Source organism: Ovis canadensis, chromosome 4 (assembly GCF_042477335.2).
Source record: "Ovis canadensis isolate MfBH-ARS-UI-01 breed Bighorn chromosome 4, ARS-UI_OviCan_v2, whole genome shotgun sequence".
Taxonomy (NCBI): Eukaryota; Metazoa; Chordata; class Mammalia; order Artiodactyla; family Bovidae; genus Ovis; species Ovis canadensis.
This window is the reverse complement of record NC_091248.1, coordinates 23,897,970-23,910,207: the sequence shown is the minus strand read 5'-3', so window position 1 is coordinate 23,910,207 and position 12,238 is coordinate 23,897,970. Positions and strand designations below refer to the sequence as shown.

At 37.4% G+C, this 12,238-nt stretch overlaps 1 protein-coding gene across 3 annotated transcripts in view; it reads left to right on the top strand.

The window, feature by feature from the left end:
* LRRD1 (leucine rich repeats and death domain containing 1) overlaps positions 1–11,951 on the top strand; it is a 34,111-nt gene extending 22,160 nt beyond the window's left edge. For all 3 annotated transcript variants that reach the window (XM_069587365.1, XM_069587363.1, XM_069587364.1), the window contains exons 2-5: positions 1,805–2,003; positions 8,372–8,533; positions 10,848–10,965; positions 11,606–11,951. In XM_069587365.1, the coding sequence (XP_069443466.1) occupies positions 1,835–2,003; positions 8,372–8,533; positions 10,848–10,965; positions 11,606–11,792 (636 nt within the window). In that variant the 5' untranslated portion in view covers positions 1,805–1,834 and the 3' untranslated portion in view covers positions 11,793–11,951. The remainder of the gene's footprint in view (positions 1–1,804; positions 2,004–8,371; positions 8,534–10,847; positions 10,966–11,605) is intronic.
* The last annotated feature ends 287 nt before the right edge of the window (positions 11,952–12,238 follow it).

Genomic DNA, 12,238 nt, shown 5'->3' with positions numbered 1-12,238 from the left:
GGCTTCCCAGGTGGCACTAGTAGTAAAGAACCCACCTGCCAATGCAGGAGAAGAGATGCGGGTTTGGTTCCTGGGTCAGGAAGATCCCCTGGAGGAGGGCACGGCAACCCACTCCAGTATTCTTGCCTGGAGAATCCCATGGACAGAGGAGACGAATATCAGGCTACAGGGTTGCAAAGGGTCCACAGGACTGCAAAGAGTCGGACACAACTGAAGTGACTGAGCATGCACACAATATACATTTTGTTCCCAAACTGAATTTTAATCTCCCTGAAGTTAGGATCATCTATTATGCTTCTTTTATACATAGAAGAACACTGAGCTCCATATGTAGTATTTACCTTGTTGTCTGATTTTTTTTGAGGGACCCACATATTCAAAACACTTTTTTTCACTCACAGGACTTCCTCTATTTCAGAAGCCACTTGTGATGACTTTATTTTTTCTGAAGATGCATATTTCTTCTTTGCCTTAGCAGAGTATCTTAATTCCTGTTACTTTGCAATACTTTTTGTACTAGGAATTTTCATTTGAAGCTACATTGCCAAACTGTGTGTGTCTATTACAAGGAATTTACTGAGCACTTACTCGAAATGTGTCATGATTGGGAACATGTATTCAGTCAGTCAGTCAGTTCAGTCGCTCAGTTGTGTCCGACTCTTTGTGACCCCATGAATCGCAGCACGCCAGGCCTCACTGTCCATCACCAACTCCTGGAGTTCACTCAAACTCACATCCATCGAGTCGGTAATGCCATCCAGCCATCTCATCCTCGGTCGTCCCCTTCTCCTCCTGCCCCCAATCCCTCCCAGCATCAGAGTCTTTTCCAATGAGTCAACTCTTCTCATGAGGTGGCCAAAGTACTGGAGTTTCAGCTTTAGCATCAGTCCTTCCAAAGAACACCCAGGACTGATCTCCTTTAGAATGGACTGGTTGGATCTCCTTGCAGTCCAAGGGACTCTCAAGAGTCTTCTCCAACACCACAGTTCAAAAGCATTAATTCTTTGGCGCTCAGCTTTCTTCACAGTCCAACTCTCACATCCATACATGATCACTGGAAAAACCATAGCCTTGACTAGACGGACCTTTGTTGGCAAATAATGTGTCTGCTTTTCAATATGCTATCTAGGTTGGTCATAACTTTCCTTCCAAAGAGTAAGTGTCTTTTAATTTCATGGCTGCAGTCACCATCTGCAGTGATTTTGGAGCCCCCCAAAATAAAGTCTGACACTGTTTCCACTGTTTCCCCCATCTATTTCCCATGAAGTGACGGGACCAGATGCCATGATCTTTGTTTTCTGAATGTTGAGCTTTAAGCCAACTTTTTCACTCTACTCTTTTCAAAAAACTATAAAACATATATTATATCATTTAAAAATCCAAGGAGAATACATACACAAGGGATTAATAAAAAGCTCTGTTGATGAGAGTAGGAGGAAAGAGATGAAATATGGAAGAGAATCGTTTAGAAAGACTTCAGGGAGAAGAAATCAAAGCAGGGTAAGCTTTAGGGACAGAAGGGATAAGGTGGCACTGAACATCAAGTGTTGGGAGAGTGAAAAAAGTAGTTAGTAAGCCACAGGGTTGAATAGGCAGCATTGGTCGGATGGAGGAGATATTTGGATGTTACACAATTTGTTGTGGGTTTTATTAAGGAAGGGAGTCACAAAGACTTTGTGACATAATGAAAATATCTCCTTTTTTGAAACAAAAACCAAAAAATCTCTCCTTCCCTTTTATTTCAGAAAAGGTTTTCATCATAGAAATATTTATTAAAAATATAATTATTTAACCTTTGTTACAGCTAACAAGACTTCCAGAAGAGCTGTCTAATATGACTAAACTTAAAAGACTTGATATCTCAAATAATGCAATCAGAGAAATGCCAACAAATATAGGAGAACTGAGAAGTCTGGTTAGTCTAAACGCAGACAACAATCAAATAAGATCTCTGCCACCATCTTTTCTATCTTTAAATGCTCTCCAGCAGCTAAACCTGAGTGGTGAGTGTCAAGTATAATCAATAAGCATTATCAATAAGTTGAGTTTTAGGTTCTAGGTTGCAAATTCTGCTGACAAGACAGAATGGCAAACAATCAACCCCATGTATTAAGTGCCCATTGGAAGGAAGTGGCTACTGCACATACAGAGAACGAGAGCAAAGCCTAATGTTCAGTTCCTTCCCTGAAGGAGGTTATGATCTAGCTGGGGAACCCGAACATACTTTCTTTTCTTTTCTGTCTTCTCTGCCCATCCTAATCATTGAGTATTTCTTCCCTTTGTGAACCTGACCTCACTTTCCCTCGCCACACACAACCTTAGGTCAGCATTTTCTCTATTTTCCTTTCCTGCTGGCTACCCTGAGCCCACTCCTACACCCCATAGTAATCTAAAATCTTACAGTCTTTTACAAAGTAAATCACTTCGATTACAACAATAAAAGTAAGTCATTCTAAAAATATAAGAATTCTCAAAGCTAGGCTAGTATTTTTCTTAATTTTTATTATAAAGTATTTCAAGCTTATAGAAAAAAAACACCTATATGCTTACTCTCAGCTATAAGGAATCATTCCCTTGAGATTTTTTTCCTTCTTTTTTTAAAATTAATTATTTATTGAAGGATAATTGCTTTACAGAACTGTGTTGTTTTCTGTCAAAGCTCAACATGAATCAGCCATAAGAGGGGATACATGTACACTTGAGATATTTTTGACTGTTAAGAAATAAAACAGAATCGAAACTTCTTTTGTAGTTCTCCCCAGACTAGAAGTAGGGCCAGGTGGGTCACTGGTAAAAATTCACTGCCAATGCAGGAGACGCAGGTTCAATCTCGGGTAGGAAAGATCCCCTGGAGAAAGAAATGGCAACCCACTCCAGTATTCTTGCTTGAGAAATCCCATGGACAGAGGAGGCTGGCAGGCTAACGTCCATGCAGTTGCAGAGTCAGACATGACTTAGCAACTAAACAACAACAACCAAACTAGAAGTAACCACTGTACTGAAATTGGTGTATATCTTTTTTCTACCCATTTTTTCCATCCTTGATAATCATACCACATACTTTAAAAAAGCATATTCTGCAAGTGTTAGGTACAGTCTTTTATAAATATCATATAAGTACTGGTTGATAATCTTGTTGGAATATTCTGTCTTTATTGGTATACTGTCTTGTATTAGTTGCTTTGGAGAGGCATTAAAATCTACAAGTGGGACTGTGGAATTTGTATGATTTTTGCTTTAATTATCAATTTTATTCATGTATTTTGAAGGACTAGTATTAGAAAAACACACAAATATGATTGTTTTTAATAACAAAATGGTATTGAATTTTGTCAAATGACTTTTCTGTATCATTGAGAGAATCGTGAGTTTTTTTCCTTTTTTCTCTTAATATCAGGTTACACTGATTGATTTTCTTATATCGTACCATCCTTGCATTTCAAGATAAATCCCACCTCACAATAGTGTATAATCCTTTTAATATTTTGTTAGATTTCATTTGCTCTTATTTTGCTGAGGATTTGTGCAAAAAGGATATTGCTCTGTAGTCTTCATTCCTGAAGTGTCTTTTTCTGGCTTTGGTATCAGGGTGATGGTAGCTTCATGAAATGAGTTGTGAAGTGTTCTGTCCTCTTCAATTTTGTGGAAGAGTTTGAGGATTGGCATTAGATGTTCTTTAAATATTTGTTAGAATTCACCAGTGAAGCCACAAGGTGTAGGGTTCTTCTTTGTTGGAGGATATTTGATTACTGCTTCTGTCTTCTTTCTAGCCATAGATCTATTCAGATTTTCCATCTTTCTCCATGATTTAGCCTTGGCAGATTTTGTGTTTCTAGGTATTTGTCCATTTCCTCTAGATTATCCAGTTTGCTGGTATAATAATGGTCATAGTACTCTATAAACTTTTACTTCTGTAGAATCAGTAGTAATGTTTCTACTTTCATTCCTGATTTTAGTAATTTGAATCTTTCTTTTTCCTTAGTCCATTGAACTAAATTTATCAATTTTGTTGATGTTTTCAAAGAACCAGCTTTTGGTTTTGTTGATTCTCTATTTCATTTATATCTGCTCTAAAAATTCCCAGTGGCTCAGTGGTAAAGGATCCGCTTGCCAATACAGGAGATGCAGGAGACGTGGGTTTAATCTCTGGGTCAGGAAGATCCCATGGAGTAGCAAATAGTAACCCACTTTAGTATACTTGCCTGGAAAATTCCATGGACAGAGGAGCCTGGGGGGCTACAGTCCATGGGGTTGCAAAGAGTTGGACACAACTGATTGACTGAACATGCTTGCAATCTGTATTTCCTCCTCCTCCTGATAGTTTTGGGTTAATTTACTTATATTTTTCTAGTTAATTTATATATAAAGTAATTATATTGATATTCTTTTTTAGTGTTAGTATTTTCAGCTATAGATTTCATCTTCAGCACTGTTTCTGCTGCATCTATAATTTTTGGTTATTGTGTTTTCATTTTATCTCTGTATTTTATAATTTCCTTTTTGATTCTGCCTTTGACATGGTGGTAGCTTAAATTTGGCATGCTGCTTAAATTAGTAAATTTTCCAGTTTTCCTTCCATTATTTTTGGTAGTACCATTCCACTGTGGTCAGAAAAAAATATACTATTTGGCTTTTTTTGAATCAATCTTAATGAGACTTGTCTTGTGCCTTAATATATAGTCTATCATGGAGAATGTTCTATGCGTACTTGAGAAAAACATGTATTCTGCTGTTGGAATGTTATATGTATATCTATGGGGTTTAATTGCTTTATAGTGCTGTTCAAGTCCCCTAAATGACTTTTTGTCTAAATGTTCTATCCATTACTGAAAGTGAGGCATTAAAGCTTCCATTTATTATTGTAAAACCACCAGATTTTCCCTTCAATCCTATCAGTATTTGCCCAATATATTTTGGGGCTCTGTTGTTTGATTTGTACATGCTTTTAATTGTTGTATCTTCTTGATGTAATGATCCTCTCATCAATATATTCTGTCCTTTGTCTTCTATAACAGTTATTGACTTAAAGTCTTTGTTATCTGATATTACTAAAACCACCCCAGCTCTTTGGTTAGTATTTGTATGGATATTTTCTTCTGTCCTTCAATACCCAGAGCCATAAAAGAAAATACTACTTTCCCAGTCTTTGCAGTTTAGCTCTAAGCTGGGGCACTTTAACACTAAGCCAGGCCACCTATGACTCTGTCTTAGTCTTTTCCTGATTGTGTGAAGCCCAGAAATCCACCTCAGATGCAAGCCTAGGATTCTCTCAGTCTTCTTCTGAGCATGTGTCCAGTTCTGAATATGCTTATTGCATTGCATTTTCCCCAGAATATACTGTGGCCCTTCTGAGCCCTAATTCCCCCAAGAAACTTCCTCCTCAGCCTTCTCCTTCCTGGGCTTTTGAACCTTTCTATTGCTTTCTTTGTCTGCTGCTATTTGCTCCCCTCCCTTGTGGGGGACGGGGAGACAGACAGTGTATGTCTTTATAGGGGACAACAACTGCCACCAGGGAGGCTGCTCCAGTCTGAGCCGGGGGAGCAAAACAAAGGTCATTCTCTGTGCCAGTCCGTCAGGAAATCAGCAGGCAGGTCAAAATGCAAAAGCACGGTATTCAAAGAACAAAGTCTATGTTGGATTTCTGATACCAGCACGCTGTACCAGGAACGCAGGCTGCCCCAGCCTGCTCTGACTGCTGCCGCCTGGGAGTGGAGAGTGGCAGGGAGATGAGTGAAAAAGTCACAGTGCTCTCTTACCAAAACTCTTCTGCCGTTTTCTTCCTCAAGCAGGGTCCTACTAACTGTAAGATCCTGGAGTAAATGCCAGAAGTATGAAAAAACTGATTCTGTCATTGCTTTCCAACTTTGGATTGATTCAGTGTAGGACTTGATTTTTTAAGAGGATTATTCTGAACTTTCTGTGACATTCATTCAAGGTGTGGTTTTCATGTTTATTTATACTGCTTGGATTTTGCTGTTTCTGGTCTGAATATTTTACTAAATTGGGGATTTTTAACCTATTTCTTCAAAATTTTTTTCTGCTTCATTTTCTCTCTTCTCTTTATAAGATTCCAATTACCTTTACATATTGTCTTACAAATCCTTAAAACTGTGTGTGTGTGTGTGTGTGTGTACACACACAGCTTTTAAGCATCTCATATTGATCTGCCTTTAAGTTTACTGACTTGTCTATGATCTCTATCCTGTTACATCTGTCGAATTAATTTTTAATTTCAGATACTAAATTTTTCAGTTCTAGAACTGCCATTTTTCTTTTCATAGTTTATATTTCTCCTCCAAGATTTCCCTTTTTTCAATCATTTGAGACTATCTTTCTTTATATTCTTAAACTTCATTGTGTTAGCTGCTTTAAAATTCTTTTATTGTTAACTACAACAACTGAGTCAGTTTTTTTCTCTTGGGAGTGAGCCACACTTTCTTGTTTCTCTGTTTTGAATCCTGAAGTCTATCATCAATTCTCTCTCTGTCCAAAGAAAGTTGATATTTGTTCTGGTAGCTATTGCTGCTTCATCAGGCACTTAAGTTGCTGGACTAAAAATGCAAACTCCTTCCCTGCAGTTGGCAGCTCCTTAGATCTCAGTTCAGTACTTTCAGCTGGTAGCTGTTATATCGGTTATCTTTTGCTGTGTGACAAATTTCCACAAAATTTAGCTTCTCAAATTAATAAAATATTTATTTCACACAGTTTCTGAGGGTCAGGAACCCAGAATGTGTTTAGCTGACTTGCTCTGTCTCAGAATCTTGTATGAAACGGCAGCCAACCTCTTGGTTGGTACTACAGACAGGCTTGATTAAGGCTAGCAGATTTGCTTCAAAACTAATTTATGTGGCTACTGGCAGCAGAATTGAGTTCCCTGCCATGTCAGCCCCTTTAAGACATGGTAACTAGTTTTCCCCAGAGCTAGTAGTATCAGGGAGAGAGAATATACATAAGTCAGAAGCAGCACATACTCCAAACAACAATGAGCAACCTAGTACCCAGATCTTGGTTTCTAAAACCTTTCTTCACTAAAAGGAACCAGGTTCCTTTATTCTTGGCTAAAATAACATAACCATAAAATATACAAATAACACAAAGGCAAACTTTAGGCCAGTTCCTCTTGAAATGATTACAAATTCTCTGTCAGTAATCACAGTTTTACTTTTTATGTCAAGTTTATATTATCAATAGATTAAGATGGTTTTGAAAAATTACATTTAAAGAAGTGGAGCTTACTCTCCACTCTTTGAGGACGGACTAGACTTTATAATCCCATTCTAAAGAACAAAGTAAGGAAAGGAGAAAATCAAAGCATCACCTTGCAGAAACCTGGCAAGCACGATGTTAGCCAAGGGGTCAAGGTTAACATGCCAGTGATGCCTTGTGGATGTCAGGTATCCCTGAGGGGAAGAGAGCACTCAGTCTCTGTGGTGTTCTTTCCAAAAACCCACAACCCCAGTCTATTTATGAAAAAATATATCAGATAAACTCATATTAAGAAATATTCTTCAAAATCCTAACCGGTTCTATACAAAACCATTAAGATCTTGAGAAACAAGGACAGGCTGAGGAATTCTCACCGACTGGAAGACATACCTGTATGCAGTGTGCTATCCTGGAATCGATACCTGGAACAGAAAAGGGACATTGATGGAAATATAATGAAATTCAAAAGCATCCAAAGCTTATTTAATAGTACTGTGTCAACGTTAGCTTCTTGGATTTAAAAATGTGACATAGGGGACCTCCCTGATAGTCCAGTGGTTAATACTCTGTGCTTCTACTGTAGAGGGCATAGGGTCAATTCCTGGTTGAAGACCCTGCACACTGCATGATGTGCCAAAAAAAAAAAGTAACATAATAATGTGAGATGATAACATCAGGGAAAACTAAGACTAGATGAAAAGTATTCAAGACCTCCATATAATTTTTGCAACTTTTCTGTAAATCTGAAATTCCTGGAAACAAGAAGTTCATTTTTAAAAATTACTGAAAAAAAGTACCATCACACTTATTCTGTAAAGTCCATTCTGGTGTTGCAAGAGGAAAGCCTCCTATCTTATTTTGTCATTCTCGATGAGAAAAAAGAATCCTTGCCCTGTTTCTATACGTCGTCCTTTTCACTCCTAGCAAGTGGACAACAGTAAGAACTTGAGGTTTGCCAGCACTGTGAGGGTCCTCTGGCATTGCATCAGTGAGACACCACAGACGCCCTTTCGTTGTTGCTGTTCAGTTGCCGTGTTGTGTCCGACTCTTCGTGACCCCATGGACTGCAGCATGCCAGACCTCCCTGTCCTTTACATGGTTGTTATTTGTCTCCATAGTTTTCCTTTACAAAAGGATGTAATTCAATTATTTTTTTTTCTGCTAGGAAATAATCTTTCAGTTCTGCCTAGTGGTATCTACAACCTTTTTTCACTGAAGGAGATAAATTTTGATGATAACCCTTTGCTGAGACCACCAATGGAAATCTGTAAAGGAAAACAGTTGTATACTATTGCACGCTATCTACAGAGGGCAGATGAAAGAGATGGTAGGTAATGAGCGAGTGACTAGCTAGCTTACAAGTCATCTTCTGGTATGTGTATATTAACAAATAATTTGCTTTAATCAGAGGTTTTCAGTCTGGCAGAGACATTAAAGTATTTATCATCTTCCCTTTTCTGAAGGCTGGGAGTTTATTTAATCTAGGTCTTTACATTTTGAACCATTAAAAAAAAGGTAAATTTAAGTCACAGATGAGTTGCTCCCCATCTATTAGCCTTGATGCACTTCAAGAGGTTGTAGCCATCATGATCGCGGCCAGACTCAGAGAATCTACATATTGAATTTTTTATCAGTTCTGGACTATATCACCATATACAGTTGTTCCAAAAGTCATGTTTGGCCTTGAAGGAAGTTCATAAATCAGGTTTACACTGATGCCAATCAGTTCTTGGCCCATTATAATTACTTGTCTGCAATCCTTAGGCAATCTTCATTCCTGCTATTCTTAAGTACTCCTCTGATTACTTCAGGGAGTGGGTCCATTTTCTTTAAATGCCCTTTCACCAGATAGAGACTGGTTTCTCCAAGTCTTTGGATGGAAGTTTCACTGTCTCATTCTTTCCCTGGGTTTGGGTTCCCAACATCTAAGCTTTTTCCTGGGACTCCGAGTTTGCCACTCACTGACAATCCTCAGAATAGATCCAGATTTTTGTCCTCCAATTTAATGGAGTTTTTAAGTATTAAATCAATTTAATGATCCAGAACTGGGGAAAGAGAATATATACAAGTATCCCCCCAAATCATTATATTATATATATTATAATATATATACCCTGTATATATACATTATATTATATATACCCTGTATAATATATACCCTGTCTGTGTAATCAAGAGGTTTATACCATCATAATCCTTTAATCTGTTGAGATGGTCACTAAGACTGCACAGTCCTCTGTAAGCCACAATATGTATGGTTACCTTACTGAAGATTATGCAAGAAGAAGGCCTCATTGATAGAAGGAGCCTAAACAATAAAGTCACAGTTCTTTTCTCTAACTTCCTATATAAGTTGGTTTTGCTATCATAAAAGGGGATATTTAATAGTAAGTTTACTTCCCTGGTGGTGCACAGGTTAAAGCGTCTGCCTGCAATGTGAGAGACCTGGGTTCTATCCCTGGGTCAGGAAGATCCCCTGGAGAAGGAAATGGCAACCCACTCCAGTATTCTTGCCTGGAGAATCCCATGGACGGAGGAGCTTGGTGGGCTACAGTCCACGGGTCGCAAAGAGTCGGACACGACTCAGAGACTTCACTTTACTTTTGTAAAACAAAGCTTTTCTAAAAAGCCTTTCTAAAGATCTATGTTATTGCTAGGTTACAGTACTTTAGAGAAGGGCTGTAAAGTTACATGACTGAACTTCCTTGTTAACATTCTGTTACTCAAATTCCCTAGGATAGAAGGTTCATGTGGTTCTAGCCAATGGAAGGGAAAGTTCAACGGGCAATGACAGTAAATCAAAGTCAGCAAAAACAAGAGAATTCAAGTCATTTATCTCCCTTCTTTATTCCCATGGGGCCCTCGTACTGCAGGTTTGGCGCCACAGAGAATGATGAGGAAGTCATCATGGGAGACATATTTATTCTGCGATTAACAAGGAACAAAGGGTCTCTTCCTTAAAATTTCACTTAGGAGACTTTTCAATTATATCATTAACATACAATCTAGCCTGAGTGATTAATGGCATGGATACATATTTTAAAACAGGAAGCACTGAACATATTTGAGATGACTATAGAGGGGTGGCAGATCTCTAGTTTTTGAAAATTCTCAAATTACCTTGGTTAACAGAAAGATGGATCTGGTTCATATTAGCTAATAGCTTTTTAAAAACTAACATTCATAATACATGATGTGAATATAAAACAAGCATATGTATGTGTGTATACCATATTTATAGTAGTTTTAAACTTGGTTTCTCAGGATAATACCCAAAGAGGCATATTAAAAAGCCAGAACTGAAGGAAGGAGTTAAATTTGTTTCAAATCCTGAAAGAATTAAAGGGTTTAATGATCACTTTGAAGTTGCTTATGATATTCTTCTAAATAGACATTTTATATGAAATTGACATTTATGTTTAGGGTTATTCAGAATTTAGAAGAAATGGACTAAGTGGTTCAAATTTCTATTTTGTTATCTTCTCAAATTTCAGTTAGTATATCTGTACTTATTTTTCAATTTTGTTTGATATATACATTGTATAAAAGCACAGAAGTAAAAACCCTAGCTATAATTAACTCAAAATAGAGTACATTTTTCAAAATAGATGGCCTAAATTTTCTTTTATGTTCCACTGTAGAGAAAATCTTAGCGAAAATCTTCAAGATAATTGCCAAGAATATTACTGAAACAAATTTTCAATTTTTGTGTCAAAAATTAAACCTGACAATCTCAGAAAGTGATAAGTCTGCATTGAGGTATGTATAAATGACAACATGTAGTATAAGCCTATTCTCATGTTCTGGTTTATATCATATTGATATTACATGCTTCTGAAACATTCATATTAACATGAACTCTAATTTGTTATAAAAGACTGATTTTAGTTTACCATATGTTTGAGATCCATATGGTTACAGTAGTTTAAGAGCAAGTACTCTGAGGATAGACTGCTTGGCTCTAAATCCCAACTAGTTTTGTGACCCTGGATAAGTCCTCTAACTTTTGTATGCCTCAATTTTTCCACTAGTAAAATAAACAGATTTACCTGAGAGAGTTGTCATGAAATCAAATTATAAAGCATGTAGTGCAAAAGCAGTAATGCACTGGTCTACAGTAAACAGGCCACGATTATATTGAGGTCTTGAGTAAATCTCTCTTAGAATCAAATGTTAATTGAATTGTCAATGTTGTACAGGCAACAAGGGCTGGCATAGGACTGACATTCACTTACTATGTATGTGTCAAACTCTATGCTAAATTTTTATATAGACTGTCTTCACCGGTTAATTTAGTCACTCTGGTAAACTAGGTTGAAAACCTAGATATACAGTATTGATACAGTTTAAAACAATGTTCCTAACTTATTAAAATAATTATTATTTAAAATTTTTTCAGCACTGTTTCACTAAGTGAGAGAGTCCACCAAGTACTTGATAAATGGAAAACGGAAAAGAACAACTTGTCAATAACCACTGCTGCCTTAAGAGATCAACTAACTCGGGCGCTAACTATGATAGGAGCATATGAGATTATGGACAAAATAACAGCTTTAAAACTTGTTTCATGTGCAATTAAATTCTGAACAGTGTATCTGGAATAAGAACTGAGAACTTAGGATGTGCTTAGATAATTGAAACTGGATAGAAGGGAAATGCACGTCATGTCTCTTTTTATGAATTCCTAAGGGATGATAAATTTTGGCTACCACTACTGTCATCATAATAAAATATTACAGACACTATTTTGTGTATTAGTTCTGTTGTCTCTCTACCCTCCCTTCAGAGATACAGATATAAAGACAGCTATTCTTCAGTTCAGTTAAGTTCAGTTGGTCAGTCGGGTCCAACTCTTTGCGACCCCATGGACTGCAGCACGCCGGGTTTCCCTGTCCATTACCAACTCCCGGAGCTTGCTCAAACTCATGTCCATTGAGTTGGTGATGCCATCCAACCATCTTATCCTCTTTCGTCTCCTTCTCCTCCCACCTTCAGTCTTTCCCAGTATCAGAGTCTTTTCAAATGAGTCAGT